Genomic DNA, 23,316 nt, shown 5'->3' with positions numbered 1-23,316 from the left:
AACCAGTTTAAATTCTCTTTGAAAAACCCTGCACATTTCTTATGCACTGCCTCAGATGTAATGTTTGTGTAACTTAGACCCAAAGATTTAAATCTAAAAGGCATAAAGTAATACATGTACACTTTTTCGTATTTTAACTTTAAGCTGTTACAATCATTCTTACATAAGTACATATCTGAACAAAATATATCTTACTTGACATAAACATACTTAAATACACTTGATAATTATTTCAACAACAAGTGCTTAAATAGCGTATTTGGAATTGTTTGTTAATTCAGGGTATCGTTGATCGATATATAGCAATTACCCACTTACAATATCAGAGTATGTCATATGCCAACACATTTTCTTTTCTTTTGATTCGTTGACATTTTTGTTCAGTGTGATTAATGCGAATAGCACATTTAAGCAGAGCTCACTTTTGCTAATGCACAATAAAAAATGCACAGAGTTCCACGTTGCTAGTGCACATGAACACATTTTAGCAGAGCTCACTGTTGCTGATGCACATGAACACATTTTAGCAGAGCTCACTGTTGCTAATGCACATGAACACATTTAAGCAGGGCTCACTGTTGCTAATGCACATGAACACATTTAAGCAGAGCTTACTGTTGTTAATGCACATGAACACATTATAGCAGAGCTCACTGTTGCTAATGCACATGAACACATTTTAGCAGAGCTTACTGTTGCTAATGCACTTGAACACATTTTAGCAAAGCTCACTGTTGTTAATGCACATGAACACATTATAGCAGAGCTTACTGTTGCTAATGCACATGAACACATTTTAGCAGAGCTTACTGTTGCTAATGCACTTGAACACATTTTAGCAGAGCTCACTGTTGCTAATGCACATGAACACATTTTAGCAGAGCTCACTGTTGCTAATGCACATGAACACATTTAAGCAGAGCTTACTGTTGTTAATGCACATGAACACATTATAGCTGAGCTCACTGTTGCTAATGCACATGGACACATTTTAGCAGAGCTCACTGTTGCTAATGCACATGAACACATTTAAGCAGAGCTCACTGTTGCTAATGCACATGAACACATTTAAGCAGAGCTCACTGTTGCTAATGCACTTGAACACATTTTAGCAGAGCTCACTGTTGCTAATGCACTTGAACACATTTTAGCAAAGCTCACTGATGCTAATGCACATGAACACATTTTAGCAGAGCTCACTGTTGCTAATGCACATGAACACATTTTAGCAGAGCTCACTGTTGCCAATGCACATGAACACTTTTTAGCAGAGCTCACTGTTGCTTATGCACATGAACACATTTTAGCAGAGCTCACTGTTGCTAATGCACATGAACACATTTTAGCAGAGCTCACTGTTGCTTATGCACATGAATATATTTTAGCAGAGCTCACTGTTGCTAATGCACATGCACACATTATAGCAGAGCTCACTGTTGCTAATGCACATGAACACATTTTAACAGAGCTCACTGTTGCTAATGCACATGAACACATTTTAGCAGAGTTCACGGTTGCTAATGCACATGAACACATTTTAGCAGAGCTCACTGTTGCTAGTGCACATAAACACATTTTAGCTAAGCTCCCTGTTACTAATGCACATGAACACATTTTAGCTGAGCTCCCTGGCATTGGAGGTGACTTTCTGGAAGACGAAGGAACATGACGACGAGTTTCTAGGGGAAATCCTTCTAGATCTTGGTGAGGCTAAAATCAACAATTCAGTCAACTGCTACAATCTGGAAGATCACGACGATAACAGTTCTCCCCTTCCTTTTCGGTAAACATAAGGGACCAGTTTTGCTTTGTATAAATCGTATTTTTATGTGTTTTCCTATTTAGACATCCTACTATTTATTTGTAATTGCAAAATTCACAGATAGAAACAAATGCACGGTACAAAACCCATACACTATCCATATATACTGTATGTCGACATTAGACCCTCTAGTTTGTGTCTCATCGCTTATTTGATATATTTTGAAGCCTTTTCTTTTTATAATCAAAAATGTATTATTTATAGGTAGAAAGTAGTAAGTCCCGTCACAAATCGCGTATTTTATTGTCTTTTTTTTTCAACAAGTATAATCAACAACAAGTGTAAATATTAATATTGCAAACACTCATACTTCTATGTCCTTGCTTGATATGTATAACAAGTCTGCTTCAACGTTACAGCAAGAAATCGTTCTCCTTGTCCGACTCGGCGCTCAGTCCCGCGACCTCCATTGAAACCTCGAGTTTCTTTCCCAGCCTCGACCCGTCTCCTCGCAGTTCCGTTTCAACGGGGCGGGAGGGGCAGCCACCAAAGTCCGGTGCCCATGATAAGGTCAAGGAGCTACTGCTTGGCAAGAGGAGCCCAGGTGAGTTGCCCTGTCTTCAGAGTGGTTGGTAGGTCCATGGGGATAAATCTTGACCGTCATTGAGTCGTCTTGTCTGCATTGTATGTCCACAAAGATGAACCTTGGCCGTCACTGAGTTGTCCTATATAATAGAACATCACTAGTTCAAACTGGGCTTTATGCAAGAGCGTAAGTGCCGTTCCAAATAAGCCTTTGCAACCCGCACAGACTATTCATGGACGACACTTTCCGCTAAGACTGGATATTCGTATGGAAGAGACTTCATCAAACGAAAAATTCCTTTAATGCGGAAAGTGTTGTTTTTGATTAGCCTGTGCGGGCTGCATCTGTTCCGACATTTTACGCAAATGCATTAAGCCCAGTTATCCCAGAAAAAGACTCAATTCATAAGATAATTACAGAGTTACAAAGTAGTACAAAGCGCTATCAAGCAAAATAAATTATGATTATTTCAAATGTTCAACCATAAGCGATCTCCGGACATGTCAATACAACCGTTTTCTACGATATAAGCACAAACTAGACACTCACATTGATAATATAATAACCAACAAGTATCCGTATATTTTCTCAATCCGCTAACTCTTTTAAACGTTACATATTTTAAACGATTATAGTATATATATATATAATGCTGTCGAATGTGTCAACCATTTGGCGTTAAATCCCTAAGGAATAAGATTTTTATAGACATAGATGTGTTTGTGTTGGAATATTTTCATAGTGAATATTAAATAATTATGAGCCTCGCTCTGTTGAAAGGGGGATTAATTCATGTGCGTTAAGTGTCGTCCCAGATTAGTGTGTATAGTCTGCACAGGCTTATCAGGGAATACACTTTCCGCTTTATTGTATTTTTCAATGAAAAGAAAACCCTTCTTGACGAAAATCCAGTTTAAGCGGAAAGTGTCGTCCCTGATTAGCTTGTGCAAACTGCACAGGCTAATCTGGGACGACACTTAACGCACATGCATTCAACCCCCTTTTGCACAGAGTGAGGCCAATATGTGTGTTTTCACATTGTACTATATGAGTCTCATTTATGATTGTGTTAATTCTTGTACTGTCATTATTACTAATACAACTATCATATTGATTATGAATTTGTTTCAGGTCCAGTTTTATCATGTAACTTAAACCTAAATCCGTACACAAAAGCTTGATTTCTTAAAAGTGTTAAATATATTATATTGTAAAATTAATGTTTGCATAGACAATATCACACCATTTTGCGAACACGTACATAAAAACATTATTTTAGGAAAAAATACTTACATTTAGAAGTTATTACATTGTAGGTCGAGAAAGGGTGGATATGTCGTCATCGGCCCAATCTTCGCCGCAACATTCACCGACAAGTAACGAATGTGCGTTAAATACTGCGTTTTCAGTAAATAATGGTACATCAAAATTTTGAGACACGATCTGGGAAAATACGGCTAAATGCATGTGCGTAAAGTGACGTCACTTATCAGCCTGTGCACAGTCCGCACAGGATAGTGAGGGGCAACACTTCCGCTGTTAAGAGACTTCCTTTACACGAAAAGCCCGGTTTTCCCAGAGCGTTCTAAGTTGTTTATTTCGGTATTTTAAGTATTCAGAAAAAAACCAGCAAAATAACAGAGAAGTCGTGAAGTGAATACTAAAACTAGGAACATCGCATTTCGTGACTATCGTTTGTCTTACTTTAAATGCATCCCCAATGAGGATCCATGTCAGATAAATAGGGCATGCTACTTTATATGTTTCCTAAAGATATATATACATGTAATTATAAATTATATATAAAAAAGGAAGTGAAACTACTAAACCTTTTAAATTTGCTGTTGCTCTTTTAATATGTAAAAAATGAAACTGTATTTATAGTGAACACGTCACCGAAAGCCATGTTTTACAATCAATACAATGTTGTTTTCATATTGTCTAATCCATTAAGATCAGTAATGCAAGTCTGTGCCCTATATCGCACACAATATAATCGACGATTTAGCGTGTAGACTTCTCGTTGGAGTAGAAGCGTCTACTATAACTGTTTATCTTTGAAATATAATGATATTATCCAAAAAATAAAGTGAAACAATACTTAAACCAGTCCCCTGTTAATTTCAGTTAAAATCAACTCTAGTTTCACTTCTCTTGTAAAGCGAAAGATCGGCATTGTAACCAGGATCTCCAACAACCTTGGACTAGGCCACAAACACGAGTATGGTAAGTTTAAACAGTATTCACATAGCACGAGTGAGCCATTGCAAAAACTATCCGGTATATGCGACTGGGAAAGACTCGTCAATCGAATATACCACATTATTTTATGCTGGACGATTACAGGCCCTTGTCATCTTAAGAAATCTCTATGTAGAGGTCAGTTAAATAGTGTTTCTATTTCATATAAAAAGGCTATGTACAATTTTTGTCGTGCATATTTTTTCACGTGATAGCGTGTAGTTATGTAAATAAGCGTTCTGAGGTATGCAGGCTTTAATATGTTTGATTTTTATTCCCAAACAATTTATGGTACTATGATAGGTCCGTCTTGTTTTTTTACACCTTTTCTAAATGCTCTCGTTCTTTACACAACCGCATATTTGAAATTATAGAACGTTTACATGTTTTGCATATATACATTTCAACCGATAAGTAATGATATATGCGTACAATTATATTGTCATTTAAACATATCAAGATGTAGTCACGTTTTTTTGTATGTGCATTCTTTTATATCGCCATTGTAAAAGCTGGTATAAAAGATAACGCTGTAAGGGAAAAAGTGTACTTCAACAACGGAAATAACGTGTGGTAAACTGTGTTTTGGATAAAATCGTACCTACCCGAAGGAAAATCGTACCGGATATACAGACACAGGGGAAGGGTGGCCAATTTATTGTCGAACATATTAATGAATATAAACATTGATACACTTAAAGCAATTTAGTTTTAATTAAAAGCTGTTTTAAAATTTGACCAATTATTACGTCTTACCCTTTTCCTACTACAATATGTGTCTTGTTTTGTGAAAGCTGGTAATAATGCATGTGCGTAAAGCGTCGTCCCAGATTAGCCTGTGCAGTCCGCACAGGCTAATCAGGAACGACACATTCCGCTTTTACGGTATTTTTAGTTTCAAGGAAGTCCCTCCTTACCGAAAATCAAGTTTAGGCGGAAAGTGTCGTCCCTGATTAGCCTGTGCGGACTGCACAGGCTAATCTAGGACGACACTTTACGCACATGCATTACGCCCAGCTTTCACAGAACAAGACACATATGTTTGTTGCATTGCACCTGCAGAAGGCCACGGTCCGACCGATCCAATTCTTCGAAGTCTGAGTGCGGCCGATATCAGGACAAACAACCTACTGACACCGGAACAAGCAAAACACACCCGACACTCCTTTGAACTAAGACAGTGTAAGGGAATGTACGGGTGGATTAATGGAAATGAAAATAAGCCTCGTTATGATAAAACGGAATTTAATTCATATGCGTTAAGTGTCGTCCCAGATAAGCCTGTAAAGTCCTAACAGGCTTAAAGGAGGGCACCTCCACCTTAATGGCATTGGTTCGTTTAAACGAGGTCACTTCTTAGCGAATATCCAGTTTAACCGGAGAGTGTCATCCTTGATGAGCCAGTGCGAATTGAACCGGCTTATCTGGGACGACACGTGACACACATGCATTAAACCCTGTTTTACCAGAGCGCGACTAATACTTGTGCGTTAATAAATATACACCTTTAATAATAAGATCGTTATGCGTTAGCAAACTACCTTATTAGACATATATATATGTATGTATATTACTCATAAACATCCAACATTTAGATGCATCAACAATTTGCAGTTATTATATTGAGTGTTTATTTTGCAAGTAGAGCATTACATGTATATTTTTTATTTATGATACGATAGTTCAAAACGTTTATTTTCTTTGACTCATTGTAGTATACAAAATGCCATTTGTCGTTCTACATAACGAAGGCGAGTGCATTTTTGTAAAAACGACACATTACAAAATACTGTAGTTTGACCATGAAGGCGGCTTTGCAGTATGGTCATTTCATCGCTTGTTATTTCAAATAGTATTTCAATATGCATAAAAAGATGTATCGTTCTTATGACAGCTGATGCAGCTCAATCACTACATTCTATGTTCCCACCCAAACGTCATATGAAAAAGTTGTCCAAGATGGGATTCGACGCATTTGATGATGATGATGATGATGACAGGTTAGAACGTTTAACCCATTTATGCCCAGTGGACTCTCCCATCCTTCTTAGTTGGATCAATTTATTTCCAAAATTAGGGATGTCTAGTATATTTATTTCTATATTTAGAATATTTCTTACATAAATTTCTTTAAGCAAACAGCGCAGACCCAGAGGAGACGCCGCATTATGCGGCGTCTCATCTGGGTCTACGCTGTTTGCAATGTCCTTTTTTCAGGACGCTAGGCATGAATGGGTTAAGCATAGCGTTGTTGTTTTAGTGTAAGCTTTTTTCAAGTACAATTGTGTATGACGAATAATAACAACTAGCATGAAATTGTTTTTATTAATTGTTAAAAAAATATTAAATCATGAAACATTAAAATAGTAAAAAGGTACGTCAATATTCTTGGCACTTTGTGTTTGCGTAATTATGTATAAAAATAACTTTAAGCTAATAATTCATCATACAATTCTGAATATTCAAATCTAAGTATTTAATTTCTCTTTTTGATGTGCTTTAGCTTGACACAAATGCATCGCTATCAAAATAAACATTTACATACAAACATACCTGAAATTTTATGAAAATGTGGTGTCTTGTGTGTGCTATATTGTAACTAAATAAGAGTCTCGCTTTGGAAAAACGGGGCTAAGTGCGTTAAGTGTTGTCTTTGGTCAGCGTTTGCAGTTCGCATAGACTTTTAAGGGACGGCATGTACTTCATAATGCTAGTGTTCATTGAAAGACTTCTCCAAGTGAAAATGCAGATTAGGCGGAGAATGTCGTCCCTGATTAACCTGTGTATACGGTACAGGCTACTCTCGGACAACATTTCACGCGCATGCATTAAAACACATTTTCCCAGAGCAAGGATAGTATGGACTTGTTATGCGCTTGTTTTGTCTCTTAGCCACGAGAGCCCCAGCCCTGACCGACCGCCCCCTGATGGCGACGACATCACGTCAATACTGGGTCCCGGTCAAGTGTGCCCTAAACCGGCGTACGGTACGAACAGTTCTGAATCCCGGTCGAACAACACGTGAACTGTTCAGCCAATAGCTAATTTACTTCAGACATAAATACAATAAACTCATTTATGCATAGCGTCTAGAAAAAGGCATTGGCAAACAGCGTATTCACAGATGAGACGCCGCATGATGCGCTGTTTGCTTAAAGGATTTTCTGTAAACAATATTTTTATAATAGAAATAAATATACATGTACTAGTCATCCCTTATTTTGGAAATACATTGATCCAATTAGAAGGATGGGAGAGTACTACTAGGCATAAATGGGTTAATGTAACGAACAACATTCTAATACAATATTGAGGCGTTTTAAGATTGCCTTCTAGTTTACTATTAACAAGTATTTTTTTTTAAGTTTTGACACTTACGTTATATAAATAACGACCGTTATCGTAACTGGGCGGAAATATTTTCCAGAGCAATTAAGAGAGCAATTATCTGAAAAAGTGTATAAAAAAGTTATATTTATGTTATGCTTTCCGGTGGTTTATAGAGAAACATCAGTGCATTAAAACTGATAATTCACTGTTTCAAACAGTGAAATTAACAAGGAAAGTGCTCGATAGTTTCCACTGCTACACGGTGACGTGTCGTCGTCTGCATTGCGTTACGACGTCATTATTTCAATAAAAGCATTAAATTAAAAAAAAACGCAATTGTTGGTTATATTATTTATATGTTTTCTCGTGCATCTCGCCATTCCACCAAATCCAACAAATATCATGTATATAATATCAAAAGATTGAAGTGTATTGGTCTGTCAGGCTTACTTTTAAGCAAATTGTCTTTTGGCTACAGGAATACAATCACGTGTGCTATGTGAGTGTGTTCAATCAAAGCTATACGCAACGAACAACACGATTGTTAAAACCCATTTGACCATTTTGTAGTAAATTTTCTTTCAAAGTCAAAACACTCATTTTGATACATTCGTTTTGGAAAGGCAATCACATTTCAATGAATAGATGTATACAATGTATTGCTTCATGTTGTTGCGCTTTTAAAGAGTGAAAACATTAAAAACGCAATCAACAAGTTAAACTATATCGACACATGCCATATATTTAGAAAATGCAAGTATTCGTCAAACGTTTTAGGCTTGAAGAGAACATTAAACAAGATATAGAATGAAATGACAATTCTAACGATTGTTAAATACTTTCAGAGACCAGCGTGTGTGGGGACATCAAAATGGGGTTTATGGTCTCGAAGGGCCAGCTCGAGATAGATATCGTCGTCGTGAAGGGCCTTAAGAGAAGTGGCCTTAGCCATCCGCCAGGTAATATTGGCTTATATATGCTTTACCGCAAATGTCCATCTGAATACATGCAAGTGTATTCACAATATTATCCAAGCATCGCTTGTGGATGTCACATGTTAAGCGTTTACACCATTTTATACAGAAGAGAATTAGAGTTTTGTTTGTGAATTTTAAAAATAACAGTTGGTGATATTTTCGCCTGAGAATAAATGGAATGTAATCCTTCAACAAATGCGGGTTTGTTGAAACTCGTCGCGTCACATCAAGGGATAGACTATTGTTTCAACGAAATAAAGCACACATCGTCTGTTACGGTATAACTACTCTCGGTCATCTTTGCGATTATATGAGCCGCGTTCTGGGAAATCTGGGCTTAATGCATGTTCATAGAATAGAGTTGTAGCACAGGAAATCTGGGATTAATGCATGTTCATAGAATATAGTTGTAGCACAGGAAATCTGGGCTTAATGCATGTTCATAGAATATAGTTGTAGCACAGGAAATCTGGGCTTAATGCATGTTCATAGAATATAGTTGTAGCACAGGATATCTGGGCTTAATGCATGTTCATAGAATATAGTTGTAGCACAGGAAATCTGGGCTTAATGCATGTTCATAGAATATAGTTGTAGCACAGGAAATCTGGGCTTAATGCATGTTCATAGAATATAGTTGTAGCACAGGAAATCTGGGCTTAATGCATGTTCATAGAATATAGTTGTAGCACAGGATATCTGGGCTTAATGCATGTTCATAGAATAGAGTTGTAGCACAGGAAATCTGGGCTTAATGCATGTTCATAGAATATAGTTGTAGCACAGGCCAGTCTGAGCAAGAGTATTTCACAAAATTATTCCACAATAATGATTGTCTGGCCTCATTAATTTGAGTCGCGTTCTGAAAAAACTGGGCATAATGCATGTGCGTAAAGTGTCGTCCCAGATTAGCCTGTGCAGTCCGCACTTGCTAATCAGGGACGACACTTTCCGCTTTTATGGTATTTTCCGTATAAAGGAAGTCTCTTCTACACGTAAATCCAGTTAAGGCGGAAAGTGTCGTCCCTGATTAGCCTGTACGGACTGCACAGGCTAATCTTGAACGACACTTTACGCTCATGCATTAAGCTCAGTTTTCTCAGAACGCGACTCATTTGATGCTGTGTTTCAGACACGTACGTGAAGACGTACTTGGTGGAAGGCGCCAAGACGGTGCAGAAGAAGAAAACTCAGACCGTGAGGATGAGCTTCGACCCTATGTACAGGAAGACTATACGATACTCCGCTTGTAACATCCACGGCCGTTGTATAAAGGTACATTTGAGTCTCTCTATGGGGAAAAACGTCTTCTTAATGCATTTGCGAAAGTGTCGTCCCAGATTAGCCTGTGCTGTCGGAATACGCAAAATATAGTTCATGCGAAAAGTGGCGTTTTTGATAAGCCTGCACAAACAATTCTGGGACGACAATGTACGTTCATGCATTAAGCCCCGTTTTTTCAGAACGAGGCTCATTTACGTTAATTATCTCAAGTATCCAATACAATCGTGTAATTTTAACAAGTATCATTCTCCATAGTCGCAGTTAAAAATCTAATTCCAAAAAATCGATGTTTACAATGGCCATTTTACAAAGCACCTTTACAAGGTCTTTTCTTGAACGTTTAGTAACATACCAGTTAACATTACCCATTCTAAAATGCAAAGTTAAAACGTTTAATAATGAAACAATTGTTTTATTTCAAGACTCGCTTGAAATATTTCAGTACACAAACATGTTTCTTTGTTGATGATGGATTTATATGTTAATTTGTATGCTTCCATTTTCGAAAGTTCCATTGTAAAACAGTTTTGCTGCCACTTAACGTTATGCTTTTCCAAGGTTACAGTATATGAATGTCAACAAATTAAATAGCAAGTAAAGATTTCTTCACGTATTATTGATAAGCGTCATGCCATTAGAGCAATATTGAAAAGTGAACATGGGTCGCCAAGGCGAGCAGCGTGTGTACCAACCACTGCCCAAACCGGATACCAATATCTGTTTAAACTATTTTGTTTAATAAATCGGTTTGTAATTACTTTAATATTTGGGTACAATTTGTGTCATACCTTTAAAGGCATTACAATTTTAAACGCTATGTAATTACAACCGAATTGGTTTGAACAAGCTGTATTGATTTTTATTTTACTATATATTTAATATTATATAATATTGATGTTTAACATGCTATACAATTATTATACCACTAGGTCAATGTATGGGACAAGCAGAAGGCATTCGACAAGAAGCAGTGCCTAGGCGAGGCAATTGTGAAACTAGATAATCTCGTCCTTACCGACCATACCATGGCATGGTACAAACTGTTCCCGGATGGGGCAGCGGAAATAGGAAGTTCAGAATCTCTTAATTATTGGTAAAGGATCCCGACGTGTATACGACACACACATGCATATCGTCATGTTGTCTTTCCGTAAAAAGGCGGTTTTAATATTATGGTCGATTGTCTCTGCTTAAGGTCGTTACTCACAGAGAGATTTTACCTCCCGTGGCTTGATGTGCGAGGAGTTTCTTCGTTAAGCATATTTAAGAGGAACAACTTAGTTAAGCTTAACTAATGGATGTCGATGGAGTTACGTGTTTCATGGAAAAAAATATATGGTCAGACTCTTTACTAATAAATGAGACATATAATATAGAACACACGAAGCAAAAAGACAGATAATTTAGACCTACAGAAACAGAAAGACATATAATAAAGAGCAACAGAGGAAGAGAGACGGAGAGTTAAGACCACATGACTGACAAACAGAGCATTAAGAACACAAGGATAGGAAAGGCAGATAATAAAGACCATAATAAGCACAAAGACAGAACATAAATACGACAAGGAAGAGACAAACTGAGAATAAAGACCATGACGGACAAATAGGCGAATGTACACTGCAATGAGAAGAAAGTGCGAGAAGCGGTCATAAAGACAGATAATACAGACCTAAAGAAGCATATAGACAGAATTGAATGACCACATGAAACAGAAATACTGAGAATAAAGATCACAAGAAGCAGAAAGACAGAGATTAAAGACTGCACGGATACACAAATAATACAGACCACATTGAGAAGACAGAAACAGAATAACGGCTTCAAAGGAACAGAAAAAAAGAAAATAAACACTACAAGTAGCAGAAAGACAGAGAATTCATACAACGAGAAGGAGAAAGGGGAGAGAATAAAGACAAACACGAGCAGAAATACAAAAAATAAATATAAAACGGACCAAAACAACAACAGAAAATTAAGACGACAAGAGGGAGTGAGATTGAGAATAAAGACAACAAGGATCAAAAGAACAGAGATAAAGACATCAAGGAGATGACAAACTGAGAATAAAAACCTCAATGAACAAGGAGAATATACCATAAAGACAACATGATTAGAAAGACAGAGAATAAAGACCTGGTGGTGCAGAAGAACAGAGCATAAAGGCCAAAGGAAGCAGAAGGACAGAGAATAACGACCTGGTGATGCAGAAGGACATAGCATAAAGACCAAATGGTGCAGAAGGACAGAGCATAAAGACCTGGTTGTGCGGAAGAACAGAGAATAAAGACCAAATGGTGGAGAAAGACAGAGCATACAGACCTGGTGGTGCAGAAGAACAGAGAATAAGGACCGAATGGTGCAGAAAGACAGAGCATAAAGACATGGTGGTGCAGAAGAACAGAGAATAAAGACCTGGTGGTGCAGAGGAACAGAGAATAAAGACCACTGAGGATACGTACCAAAATGAGAAGAAAAAACATTATTGATACACACATATTAAGAACATAACGAGTATAAAGACCAGTGCGTGCGGACAGAGAATCAATACTTTTTCTGCCTCGTTAGAAATATTGACTCGATCAGTCACTGAATAGAGCGATCTTTTACGGCATTGTTATAATTGCATAATGCAGGGTTAACGACCTTATTGGACGCTTATTACAAGCTCTCTTTTCAATGTTGATCTACTAAGTTGAGATGTCTCATTCGCTCAATTTGTCAAAATCTTCTGTCTTGCGGGAACGGTTGGTTAGCGGACCATTTTATGTTCAATACTACGTGCTTTAGATGTACCCATTTATACTGACAAATGTTATATCGTATCAGAAGACTTTGAACGGTGCTGATAGGTGCTTTATTTAATGTTCAATATAATTATTATATTTCTTTTAATGTTCAAATACATGTATATGTATACTTGTGTTAAGATATGACATTTTAAAAATGTCATCAAAAATAGCATAAAGAAACGCCATTTTTGCATCCACATTTTGAATTACAATATACAAAGCATGGATAATACCGATAACATGTACTGCAATAACACAATTCCATATCGCTTCAATTAACATGTTGAAACGTTTAGATTATATCTACATAATAGAATAAAGGTTGTGGTAATGTTATGTTTGCTCAGAATAAAGACAAGTGATATGAGTACTTAACACGTTCAATCGACTGTCAGTTTATATTTTATATTTATGTATGAATTTAATCATTTGTTTAAATGTTCTGTTCGTGTACTGTTTTATATAAGAATACTAGTATGCCTTTGGCTATGTTTGCATGTGTTTTGCTCAATATAATGTGTGAATATTAAATACAAATCAGACGTAATTAGAACTTACAAACTCCTTCGAGCAGTATTAAACTCTTAAAATAAACATAACCCTGATGTACACATTATATCAGTATTTATACATTATCTTTTTGATATTGACTTCTCATTCAATGCAAACGTGAACAAACATATTTTTTTAATATTTATGTATTCAGAACATTCAATGTATTGACACTATTGACATATTCGAATAAAAATTAATTGAAACGATGCTGACGTTCTTATACAGCTCAATTATTTAAGTTTTTAATTATTATATATTTTGTTTTAGTGTATACATTATGCCGTTATAAACAGTATTTAATGTTAGTCATGTTAACGACGGCAGTTAACCTACTAACTCCAACGATATTCGGTGCGCCATATAGTACGTAGCAAACCGTTTGATCAAGTCATTATAATAACTTGATTTTTCTAAAGCATCGTGAGATATACAACGCATACGAGCTTTTGATGTGATTGGAAAGTTTATATGAACACTTGAACGCATTTATATTTTTAAAACTGAGACCTTTTGACGGATATTGGCATGCTTTAAGTTTGTCATTAAATGCGTTTAATTGATAAATGTAAACATCGGAAGTGAAGAGTTCCCGTTTACAGTAAATATAAAATTAATGAAAGAAAAAAGGGCTCGAATCACTGACTCTTGGAGTTAAAGACTTGCGCGTAAACCACTCAGCCATTCGTGCTGACAAGTTCGTCTACGTATTGTATACTGTATGTAAGCAAACCTCGAATTATGCAATCATGTCGCGTTTGTAACGCCTTATAATTTTCAGGACTTTAAAACGCAAAACAATGCATACAATGCATAATTTATAGCACGGTAAATGGTCAGTTTTACGGTTCTATTGCAAAAAAAAACAACAACATAACTAAAACTAAAATTTCCTAATCATATTTTGTATCTCATTTTTTCCCAATTTTTCAAAAGGTGAAGAGGTCCCTCTCTGGGGAGACAGTGCCTTTTCTGTGGCATGTATCACATGAACCACTGGGCACAATTGTATTTGATATTGAACAAAACTAATCATGTAATCATTAATTTGTAAAACAATCTGATGCAAGAATAGACTCTTTTCACAATAAGCCACAAAAGATAAGGGCGCGAAGTAATGTGACTCACTAGAATTACGGAACGAGGTTGAACGTGAAGCCATTTCTGTTAATGCCACGCAACGCCACACCTAGTTTAAACCATTAACTCGTTTGAACATTCGGCCACAATATGATATTGCCAAAACCTTAGGACATCGTAAGAATAAGCAGTACAATGCACTTCCAATTTTAACTGTAATCTATTAAATACACGTAAACAAGACTTGCCTTTATTCAATGGTTTGTACACATTTTGACATTGTTCGTTTGAGAATTTACATCGCGGTGTTAAATCAAAGATACATCAATAATCTTGTGTATTGGTATATATGTGATTTTACTGCACACACTCATTATCTCGTTATGAGCAGGTACTGTGCCGAATATTACTAAATAACAACAATGTGTTATATACCACTGGTTGCAGATGCCCGGCCATTCAGCACAATATATATTACATCAATGTCTTCTCGTGGTAGTAGTATTGCGCAGTAATTTCTAGGACGAATTAAACGTCAAATACACGACTCAAATTTACCGGAATTTATCTAAACAGTTGGTCAGAAACTGCATACTGTACAATTCATAATAATAAAGTGTATGCCGCACATTCGTTCCTACGGACAATTCTTCCTATCATAATTTTGACATCGGCGGACATTCGTTCCTAGGTTGTTTTGACAACCCTGACATTCGTTCATACGGTTTTTTGTACAATCCGGATAATGGTTCCTACGTATTCTTTACAACCCGAACATTTATTCGTATGTTATTTTAACAGTCCGGAGATTCAGAATGAAACTCAAATAATAAATAAAATTAAATGCAGACACTTAACATTTTCACTCTATCAAGCGCTTGCGTAAATATCGTTTGTATGATACGTCAATAACGCTTATTATTTGTTTACTTCCGTGAACCGAACTATCAATATTTCAAAAAAGGAAACTTTATTATTTATCATTTATTTATCTCACTATTGAATTGTGTGAATACATTTTTTTACAAGAACCAATAGAATTAACTTTTTTAAACATATTGCTAAACGTGACGTCATTTTTCCAAAAGAACGTTAGATACTCGTAAAAGAAACGACCCCGAATAGTAAATTAAACACTAATCATAATGGTCAAACTGTGAGACAGTTACAAGCTTTTAAATAATTTTAGATAAATATGGAAACATAAATTCGTGTAACAGTTATTTATTTGCATAACGGCTTCTTCTTATTATACGTAGATCAATATTTAAATGTGTATGACTATTAAATAATACCATATTCACAATCACTCCGCAAACAGGTGAGTTACGTGCTGATTAATCTGAGTAATTAACGCAGGTTCAAATAAACCTAACACGTTCGCTCAAATTGAAATAATCGTGTGTTCCGTTTCATATTTTAGCCCATGCCTTAAGCTTCACACAAAAACATAACGCTGAGTGATGTTACTGTCAAATTATATGAGATTATTAGAATCAAGCCGCCGTCGGCACATGTGCCACAGCCCGGTGGGAGACGGCGGAGATTGAAATAAATGTGAAAACAAACACAAAAATGACATAATGTATTTATCACTAAAGCCCTCTAAATATCAAATGTCAAAATAATAATCATTGAAAGATATTTGTTAATCATATTAATGCTATAAATTAATTATTCAGTTTGCTCGTATAAACGATATCTCTGTCCTTTCGGGCTGTTTATATAAGGCTCTTTGTTGAGTTCTTTGCAATCTCACGTGCTATAGTGATTGTGTCTGAATGCTACAGATTTATAATGTTCATACCACATAGCGAATTACGTTGTACATTAACTATGTGTGCATCAGTAGTTTATAGTTGGGACAAGCTCCTTCGTCGCGCCCTGCATCGCACGTGAAGAATTTAGATTACACCGTGGATAGCACGTTAATAATGAAACTTCTAACTAGAAATTATTCAACAGAAATTTAGTGTTACTTTTGAGCGTCGATTCAAACGTAAATTCTGTTAAATTAACTTCTTGCTGAAACCCGCAACCCGATCAGTATACGGGAAAACGGCTGGAGAGTGTTAACGGTTAGTGCATATTACAACATGAAGTGCAATGTTAGTGATATAACTAGGAACATAACTTCTATTGCTGGTGCGCAATTAAAATGGCCAGGATGCCCAAACGGATACCTTCTCGACAACTGCACGTACGTCACGGCTCCTCAAGCGAGTTATATGAAAGAAACCTATCTCTGGATGTGGAAGATTGTTCCTCCCATTTTGATTGTGTTTGGAATTGTGGGTAATATTTGTACGATTTGCGTTCTCTTGCGGTCTTCCAAGCGATTGACCTCGATTTCCCAGTACTTGCTTGTCCTCGCCTGTTCCGATACTGTTTTTCTTCTTAATGCACCTTTGCGACAATGGATACGGTTCGTTTGGAGTTGGGACATACGCGATCAAAATAACGTCCTTTGCAAACTTTCAGCGTATTTGACCTACGCCACCTACCACTTTTCTGCATGGATTCTAGTCGCGGTTACTATGGAAAGAGGCTACAGCGTACTCTGGCCACACCGTGTGAAATCCATCTGCACTCGTAAAACGTCAGTTGCAATAATTGCAGTCATCTTTACCGGAATATTCTTGTTGAACGTGCATACGCTTTATGGCGTATACCTAAATGAACAGCCCGGGATGGCGCAAAAGTCACGTTGTCAGTTCTTAAACTCCGCATACGAAAATTTCTTCAGTACGATTTGGAATTGGATCAACTTTTCCACTGCTTTTATCGGTCCTTTTTCGCTGTTATTTATTGGTAATATAGTTATTATAAATGGTATCCGTAAGTCACATAATTTGCAAAAACAAATGTGCGCGGCGAGTTCAACAGCAAACGTCAAAAACTCTTCAATAACACCTGTCCTTATTTTACTTAGTTTCGTATTTTTCATCAGCCAAACACCGACAATTTATTTCTTGTACTACCCATTCCATATGAAATCCACAAGGCAATTGCCTTGTGAAAAGTATGCTCTATTCGTACACGAGGAGGACACAATATGGTTGATATACACGGTGACAAGTCTGGTAAGCTATATTAACACCACCGTCAACTTCGCCATTTACTTCTTCAGCGGTAGACGATTCAGGGAAGAGATTCTACGAATGCTACGTTGCCAACAGTCAAACGGTCGAGCTTTTGGAGAACCTAACCCGTCATCGTTATACTCCGCTAGCGTCCATGCTTCATGATTCAAAGTAACTGATTGTGAAATTTCTCGATTGTTTGAGGATTGTGACGATAAGCAAGATCACGAGAAAGTAAATCGGACGAGATTGATTACGGCAAGGGAACCGGTGAACTATGTAAGGGAAATGTGAATGAAGACATGAAACATTCACTAAGTTATAAAATAATAAACACTGCTTGAGAAAAAAGTAATTAATATATTATATGTTTTTTAGTATTGTATGCAATGTCGAAGAGCAGATAACACTTCGTGGGTGGAAAGGGTGACGTTGAGAGTAACAATTATTTTACCAAACAGTTCTATATGTAAGATTAAGAAGCATACACAAATCATGTCTGAGAACACAAACGTTGGTTCGTAATTCAAATGGATAGGTCTTTCAGTTGCAAGACGAATATCAATATCATTTATCTAAAATAACATTGCATTATGTCAATTGACAATATCAGAGGCAGTCCGCACAGGCTAATCAGGGACGACACTTTACGCATAATATGTGTCTTATTCTGAGAAAACTGGGCTTAATTCATGTGCGTGAAGTGTCGTCCCAGATTACCCTGTGCAGTCCGCACAGGCTAATCAGGGACGACACTTTCCGCCTAAACTTGATTTTCGGTAAGGAGGGACTTCCTTGAAACTAAAAATACCATTAAAGCGGAAAGTGTCGTCCCTGATTAGCCTGTGCGGACTGCACAGGCCAATCTGGGACGACACTTTACGCACATGAATTAAGCCCAGTTTTCTCAGAACGAGACTCTGTTATTTGGGGTCGTTGTTGATTCTGATTTAGAGCCTACACACTGTCATAAACAAACGCTACGTATACCTAAAGCTATGTCAATTTGTTATAAGGTGATTTTGCCCTTTTAAAGCAAGAAAGTATGATTAATTAACAAAAAATCAATGTATTATATAACATTTAGCAGTATACGACATTTCATGTCGCATCATGTTTTTACCAATTGTTTTATGACAATATTTAATGATGCAAGCCGTGGAATATTTGTTCTGATAACTTTAACGCATAGTTTATTGATATGATATCAATTATGAAGTCAACAATAAAAAAAACTAAACTATGACTATCCATACATTCATATATCAAGGGCGATATGCTTTATTCAGCACCGTTAAAAGACTGCATGTCACCAATCATGCAGTATGCTACAAAGTTGCCTCACAATGACCGATTAAGAACATTTAATACGGATCTACACACAATCGGGTATTCGTCTAAAAGATATTTATTTACCTTTGCAGTGCCGAATTCGTTTCTATCTGATATACGCTTGGAGACTTTTCTTACGCAACAATTTTCAAACTTGAATATCTCAGTTATGAGTTAAGGTTTTTATTTAAAATTTCACATGTGATCATTTAACTATATTATGTGTAAACTTAGGATAAAATCATTCATCTGTGACAATCAGGCGCTTATGCACGTGGGGTTGGTGTGATTTCATACATTTGCACGTAAAAATGGTAAAACACGATATGATTCTAATTTTATTTCAATTTCTTCATTTATGGTGGGCTGATACATTAGGGAAACATAAAATTAATTTAAAAATCAAAATGTCTCGTATAAAATTTCAGGAGCGCAACAGCTCAGTCGGCATGTTGCAGGCTACCTTCATCACTTACCGAAGCATCAGATCGTCACGGATTAATGCTTTCATCGTTTGCTGTAGTCAAATGATGTGTATATAGGATATTCGAATATACTAAGATTGTAACGCTGTTATAAAAAGCTTATATTCATGCTTGTATATAATTTAACCACATATGTTGATATTTCACAATCATAGCAATACACATGGCTTTCCAATAGCAAAATACCGTTTAAATATGGACACTTGTATCATACATTGTAGAATAATCGTTTCTATGTTGTCGTGTTTTTTTTAATTTGCCTTACTTTGTTGACCACGTCTGGAATATATTGAGCATTGATTATTTAGTATCTATGGATTTAAGCCTAATAAATTTGAAATAAGTTCTTAAGTTTCTCAAATAAATATGTATATATAAACTATTTGGAGAACCTCCTTTAAAATATCATCAGAGTTAATTATTTTGCGCAATTAAACTCGGTTTATTACAATAAGGTTCAGTATTTCACATGATGACTAAAACTGTATTTAACAAATAAAAATGGTTTCTGTAATATGCACAAAATGATTCCATTTTATGATTATTCTTCAGATACTAGGTATACATTAGCCGAAGAGCACAATTAAATGAAAAATATATACAAACTAATTTTGTTCAATCAGAATGACAAATTACTCATTCATCTGTTTTTGAATCGTGAATATGTAAAGAAAAACACTTACTAGTCTTTTACAAGACTAGTTGGGAATTTTAACATTTCAACCAATATCAAACTTCAGAAACCGAAAAAGAACGATTATAGTTTCGACGAAAAGTCGTTAACATAGACAATAATATATTAAAACCTGAGTTAATGGATTTTGTCTTCCTAAGCTATATCTCGCTAATTATCCCTTCAGATGTAAGCTTTAAACATATAGAACATTATCAAACGTTCTGAAACCGAAAAGGGACGATCACAGTTTATAAAAAAGTCGTTAATAGAAACAATATTATATTAAACTCCGAGTAACTGGATGCTCATAATGTCTTCCTAAGCTACATCTTGTTAATTATCCCTTTAGAAATAATTGTGACCTGTTCTGAAATGTTCTGTCAAATTGTATTATTCACATTTTTAGAATACTTAGCTTGGAAAAAAGTATATCTTTGCAATATGCCTCAATTTAAGGTGTAATGGCTAATTTAGAAATGCCTATTGAAACACAAAAATGAAAGTGTCGCCTTTTATGTCAATAAAATAGGTAAACACATTTTAATCAATCTTAAAGAGACTTATTTAAACGCACATTTCGGATCAGATAAGGTAAAAGATTTATCCAATATGGTCAAATTTAATATTTCTTCAACAATATGTCTTTTTTCCCAAATACAATTAGTGATTCACACAATATATCTTTATGTTTTAGTTGAACTGTAACTATGGGAACAAATGTTCATACAAAAAATATTTTATTTAAAACCTGTAAAAATAAAATATTTATTTAAACGATATGACCATAAAATATTATGTCTATTAAACCATTAAACAATGATATACATGTCAATGAACAATTGAATTTCTAAATTATTTCAGATATAATAATTGTTAAATGATAATAATATATATAAACAAGAGCTGTCTCCATCAGAAGACATATGCCCCCGAAAAATGCTTTTTCGAAACCTAGACGCAGATTTCGAAACCTAAACGAGGTCCCTAAGTTCAATGTCAAAGTCAAAGGGGTCAAAATGTGTGTGCGTATGGAAAGGCTTTGTCCATATACACATGCATACCATATCTTAAGGTTACATCTGAAAGGACATAGAAGTTATGAGCATATTTCGAAACCAAAACCCAAAAGTGTGACGGACAGACAGACGGATAGACAGACAGGCGGACGGATTAACAATGCGACTGCTATATGCCACCCTACCGGGGGCATAAAAAACAGATCCTATAATTTATTACATACGTACACAAACATACTTTTCAATGTTATTTTTTATTTTTCATCTAATCATTCAATAAATGTTTCGAATCGCAATAACCCAAAACTGTCAAACTTAAATACATTTAAAATCATAAATTTTCAAGACTAAGTTAAATTACAATGATAAAACTTTTGATTACCATGGTTACCATTTAGTAAATATAATTTTAAGTCGCAATTGTAGAATGGAATATCAACTACATAGATTGCATACTATAATAAGTCAAGGTGAAATGTCGTCTACATAAACACATATTCCATAAATGCGGCATTGAGGCAGATAACACGTAAATCTATTTTGTCGTAGCATAATGTTATATACTGCCTCTGATATTTAAAAAGTTACAGCAACAGACAGCAACAAGTTGTTATGCAAGCTGTTTAGTAGTTTACGTCACATATTATTAGTTTGCATTATTGCATTGGCAACTGGGATTGACGGAAATAGTTCCTTTCTTACAACGTGTTAATCCGTTCGCTTAAATCACGTGCTCTTAGACGAAAGGCTAAGTGTTCCCAGTTGGTGTGGTATAGAGTAAGGTACTTATACTACTTTAAAAAAATAATATATTCCTTGACATCTTTTATAAAGTGATTTTGTCTGGCTTTCTGATCTTCTTGATGACATGTCTGATGTTTATCTGCGTTCAAAAAAGAGATATCAAATACGTTCAACAAATTGAGGTCATCAACTGCTGCTATTGTTGTAGAAAAGGCAGAGTTACAGCAAAATGTTTTACATTTGTCAATGTATGTGTCATGATAGGATCCGATCAATTGTGTACCAGTTAAAAGACAGCTTTCTTATTTCATAACAGAAAATCACTTCAATTATCTAAATAACTTAACAGATAAATTATGCTAACATTTGATGTTTTGTAATAAGATTTTTTGTGATTATAAAACATTTTTTTATGATTATCGCTAATCTTTTTATACAAGAAACGGTATATAACTATTGTTAGATAAAATGCGTCTAAATTAACTCCTTTTTTATGTTTATTAAACTCAGTAAACAAATTTTCCGGATGGAAATCGCATGTTAAACATGTTTTCAACGACATTAAAGCTAAGCAAATAAAATATACTATTTGTATGAAATAAAATAAAATATAGTATTTTGTGCATTTTTATCGAATTTCTATTCTTTTTAACAATTCAATGTCTATCTTCTTACCAGAAGTATTCTTGTAAAACAGTTAGGGTACACATCTAACGCGTGTCAAAACCGATTCTAAACTATATAAATTAATCATTATAAGCAAAGTTTATAAGAACACGTACGTTTATTGAGCATAATATAAAAAGCGGAATATATGAGCCGCGTTCTGACAAAACTGGGCATAATGCATGTGCGTAAAGTGTCGTCACAGATTAACCTGTGCAATCCGCACATACTAATCAGGGACGACACTTTCCGCCAAAATTGAATTTTTGCTAAGATGAGACTTCATTTTAACGAAAAATGTCATAAAAGCGGAAAGTGTCGTCCCTGATTAGCCTGTGCGGACTGCACAGGCTACTCTGGGATGACACTTTACGCACATGCATTAAGCACAGTTTTCTCAGAGCACGACTCATATAAGGTTCAAACGTAGCAGTATATCAATCAATTAACCGGTACACTCGTATAACATAATCATACGAATATTCATAGTCCGTCGAATCGGCACCAGGATTACCAGTCTCTGGAAAACGTTCAGTGAACCTCACAAAGTTGTATTACAAAAACAACGCTCTTAACGATTACACTTTTATAAAATGTTTAGACATTTCTCATAGTGTCGCCTACTTATCGACGTGTATAAATCTTATTAATAATCCGCGACCTACTATAACGCTTTAGATGGTAACTGTCCGGGAATCTCTGCCATGCAG

General features: G+C 35.7%; 1 protein-coding gene across 1 annotated transcript in view; it reads left to right on the top strand.

Moving 5' to 3' along the window:
• LOC127872243 (regulating synaptic membrane exocytosis protein 2-like) overlaps positions 1-13,690 on the top strand; it is a 173,315-nt gene extending 159,625 nt beyond the window's left edge. The window contains exons 19-28 of the mRNA XM_052415573.1: positions 1,620-1,783; positions 2,182-2,366; positions 3,665-3,733; positions 4,476-4,574; positions 5,652-5,771; positions 6,484-6,589; positions 7,482-7,576; positions 8,765-8,878; positions 10,029-10,171; positions 11,110-13,690. Coding sequence (XP_052271533.1) covers positions 1,620-1,783; positions 2,182-2,366; positions 3,665-3,733; positions 4,476-4,574; positions 5,652-5,771; positions 6,484-6,589; positions 7,482-7,576; positions 8,765-8,878; positions 10,029-10,171; positions 11,110-11,277 — 1,263 coding nt within the window. The 3' untranslated portion in view covers positions 11,278-13,690. The remainder of the gene's footprint in view (positions 1-1,619; positions 1,784-2,181; positions 2,367-3,664; positions 3,734-4,475; positions 4,575-5,651; positions 5,772-6,483; positions 6,590-7,481; positions 7,577-8,764; positions 8,879-10,028; positions 10,172-11,109) is intronic.
• Positions 13,691-23,316: the final 9,626 nt, after the last annotated feature.

This window comes from Dreissena polymorpha, chromosome 3, assembly GCF_020536995.1.
Source record: "Dreissena polymorpha isolate Duluth1 chromosome 3, UMN_Dpol_1.0, whole genome shotgun sequence".
Lineage (NCBI taxonomy): Eukaryota > Metazoa > Mollusca > Bivalvia > Myida > Dreissenidae > Dreissena > Dreissena polymorpha.
The sequence above is the reverse complement of the archived record's forward strand: the minus strand, read 5'-3'. Positions and strand labels throughout refer to the sequence as shown.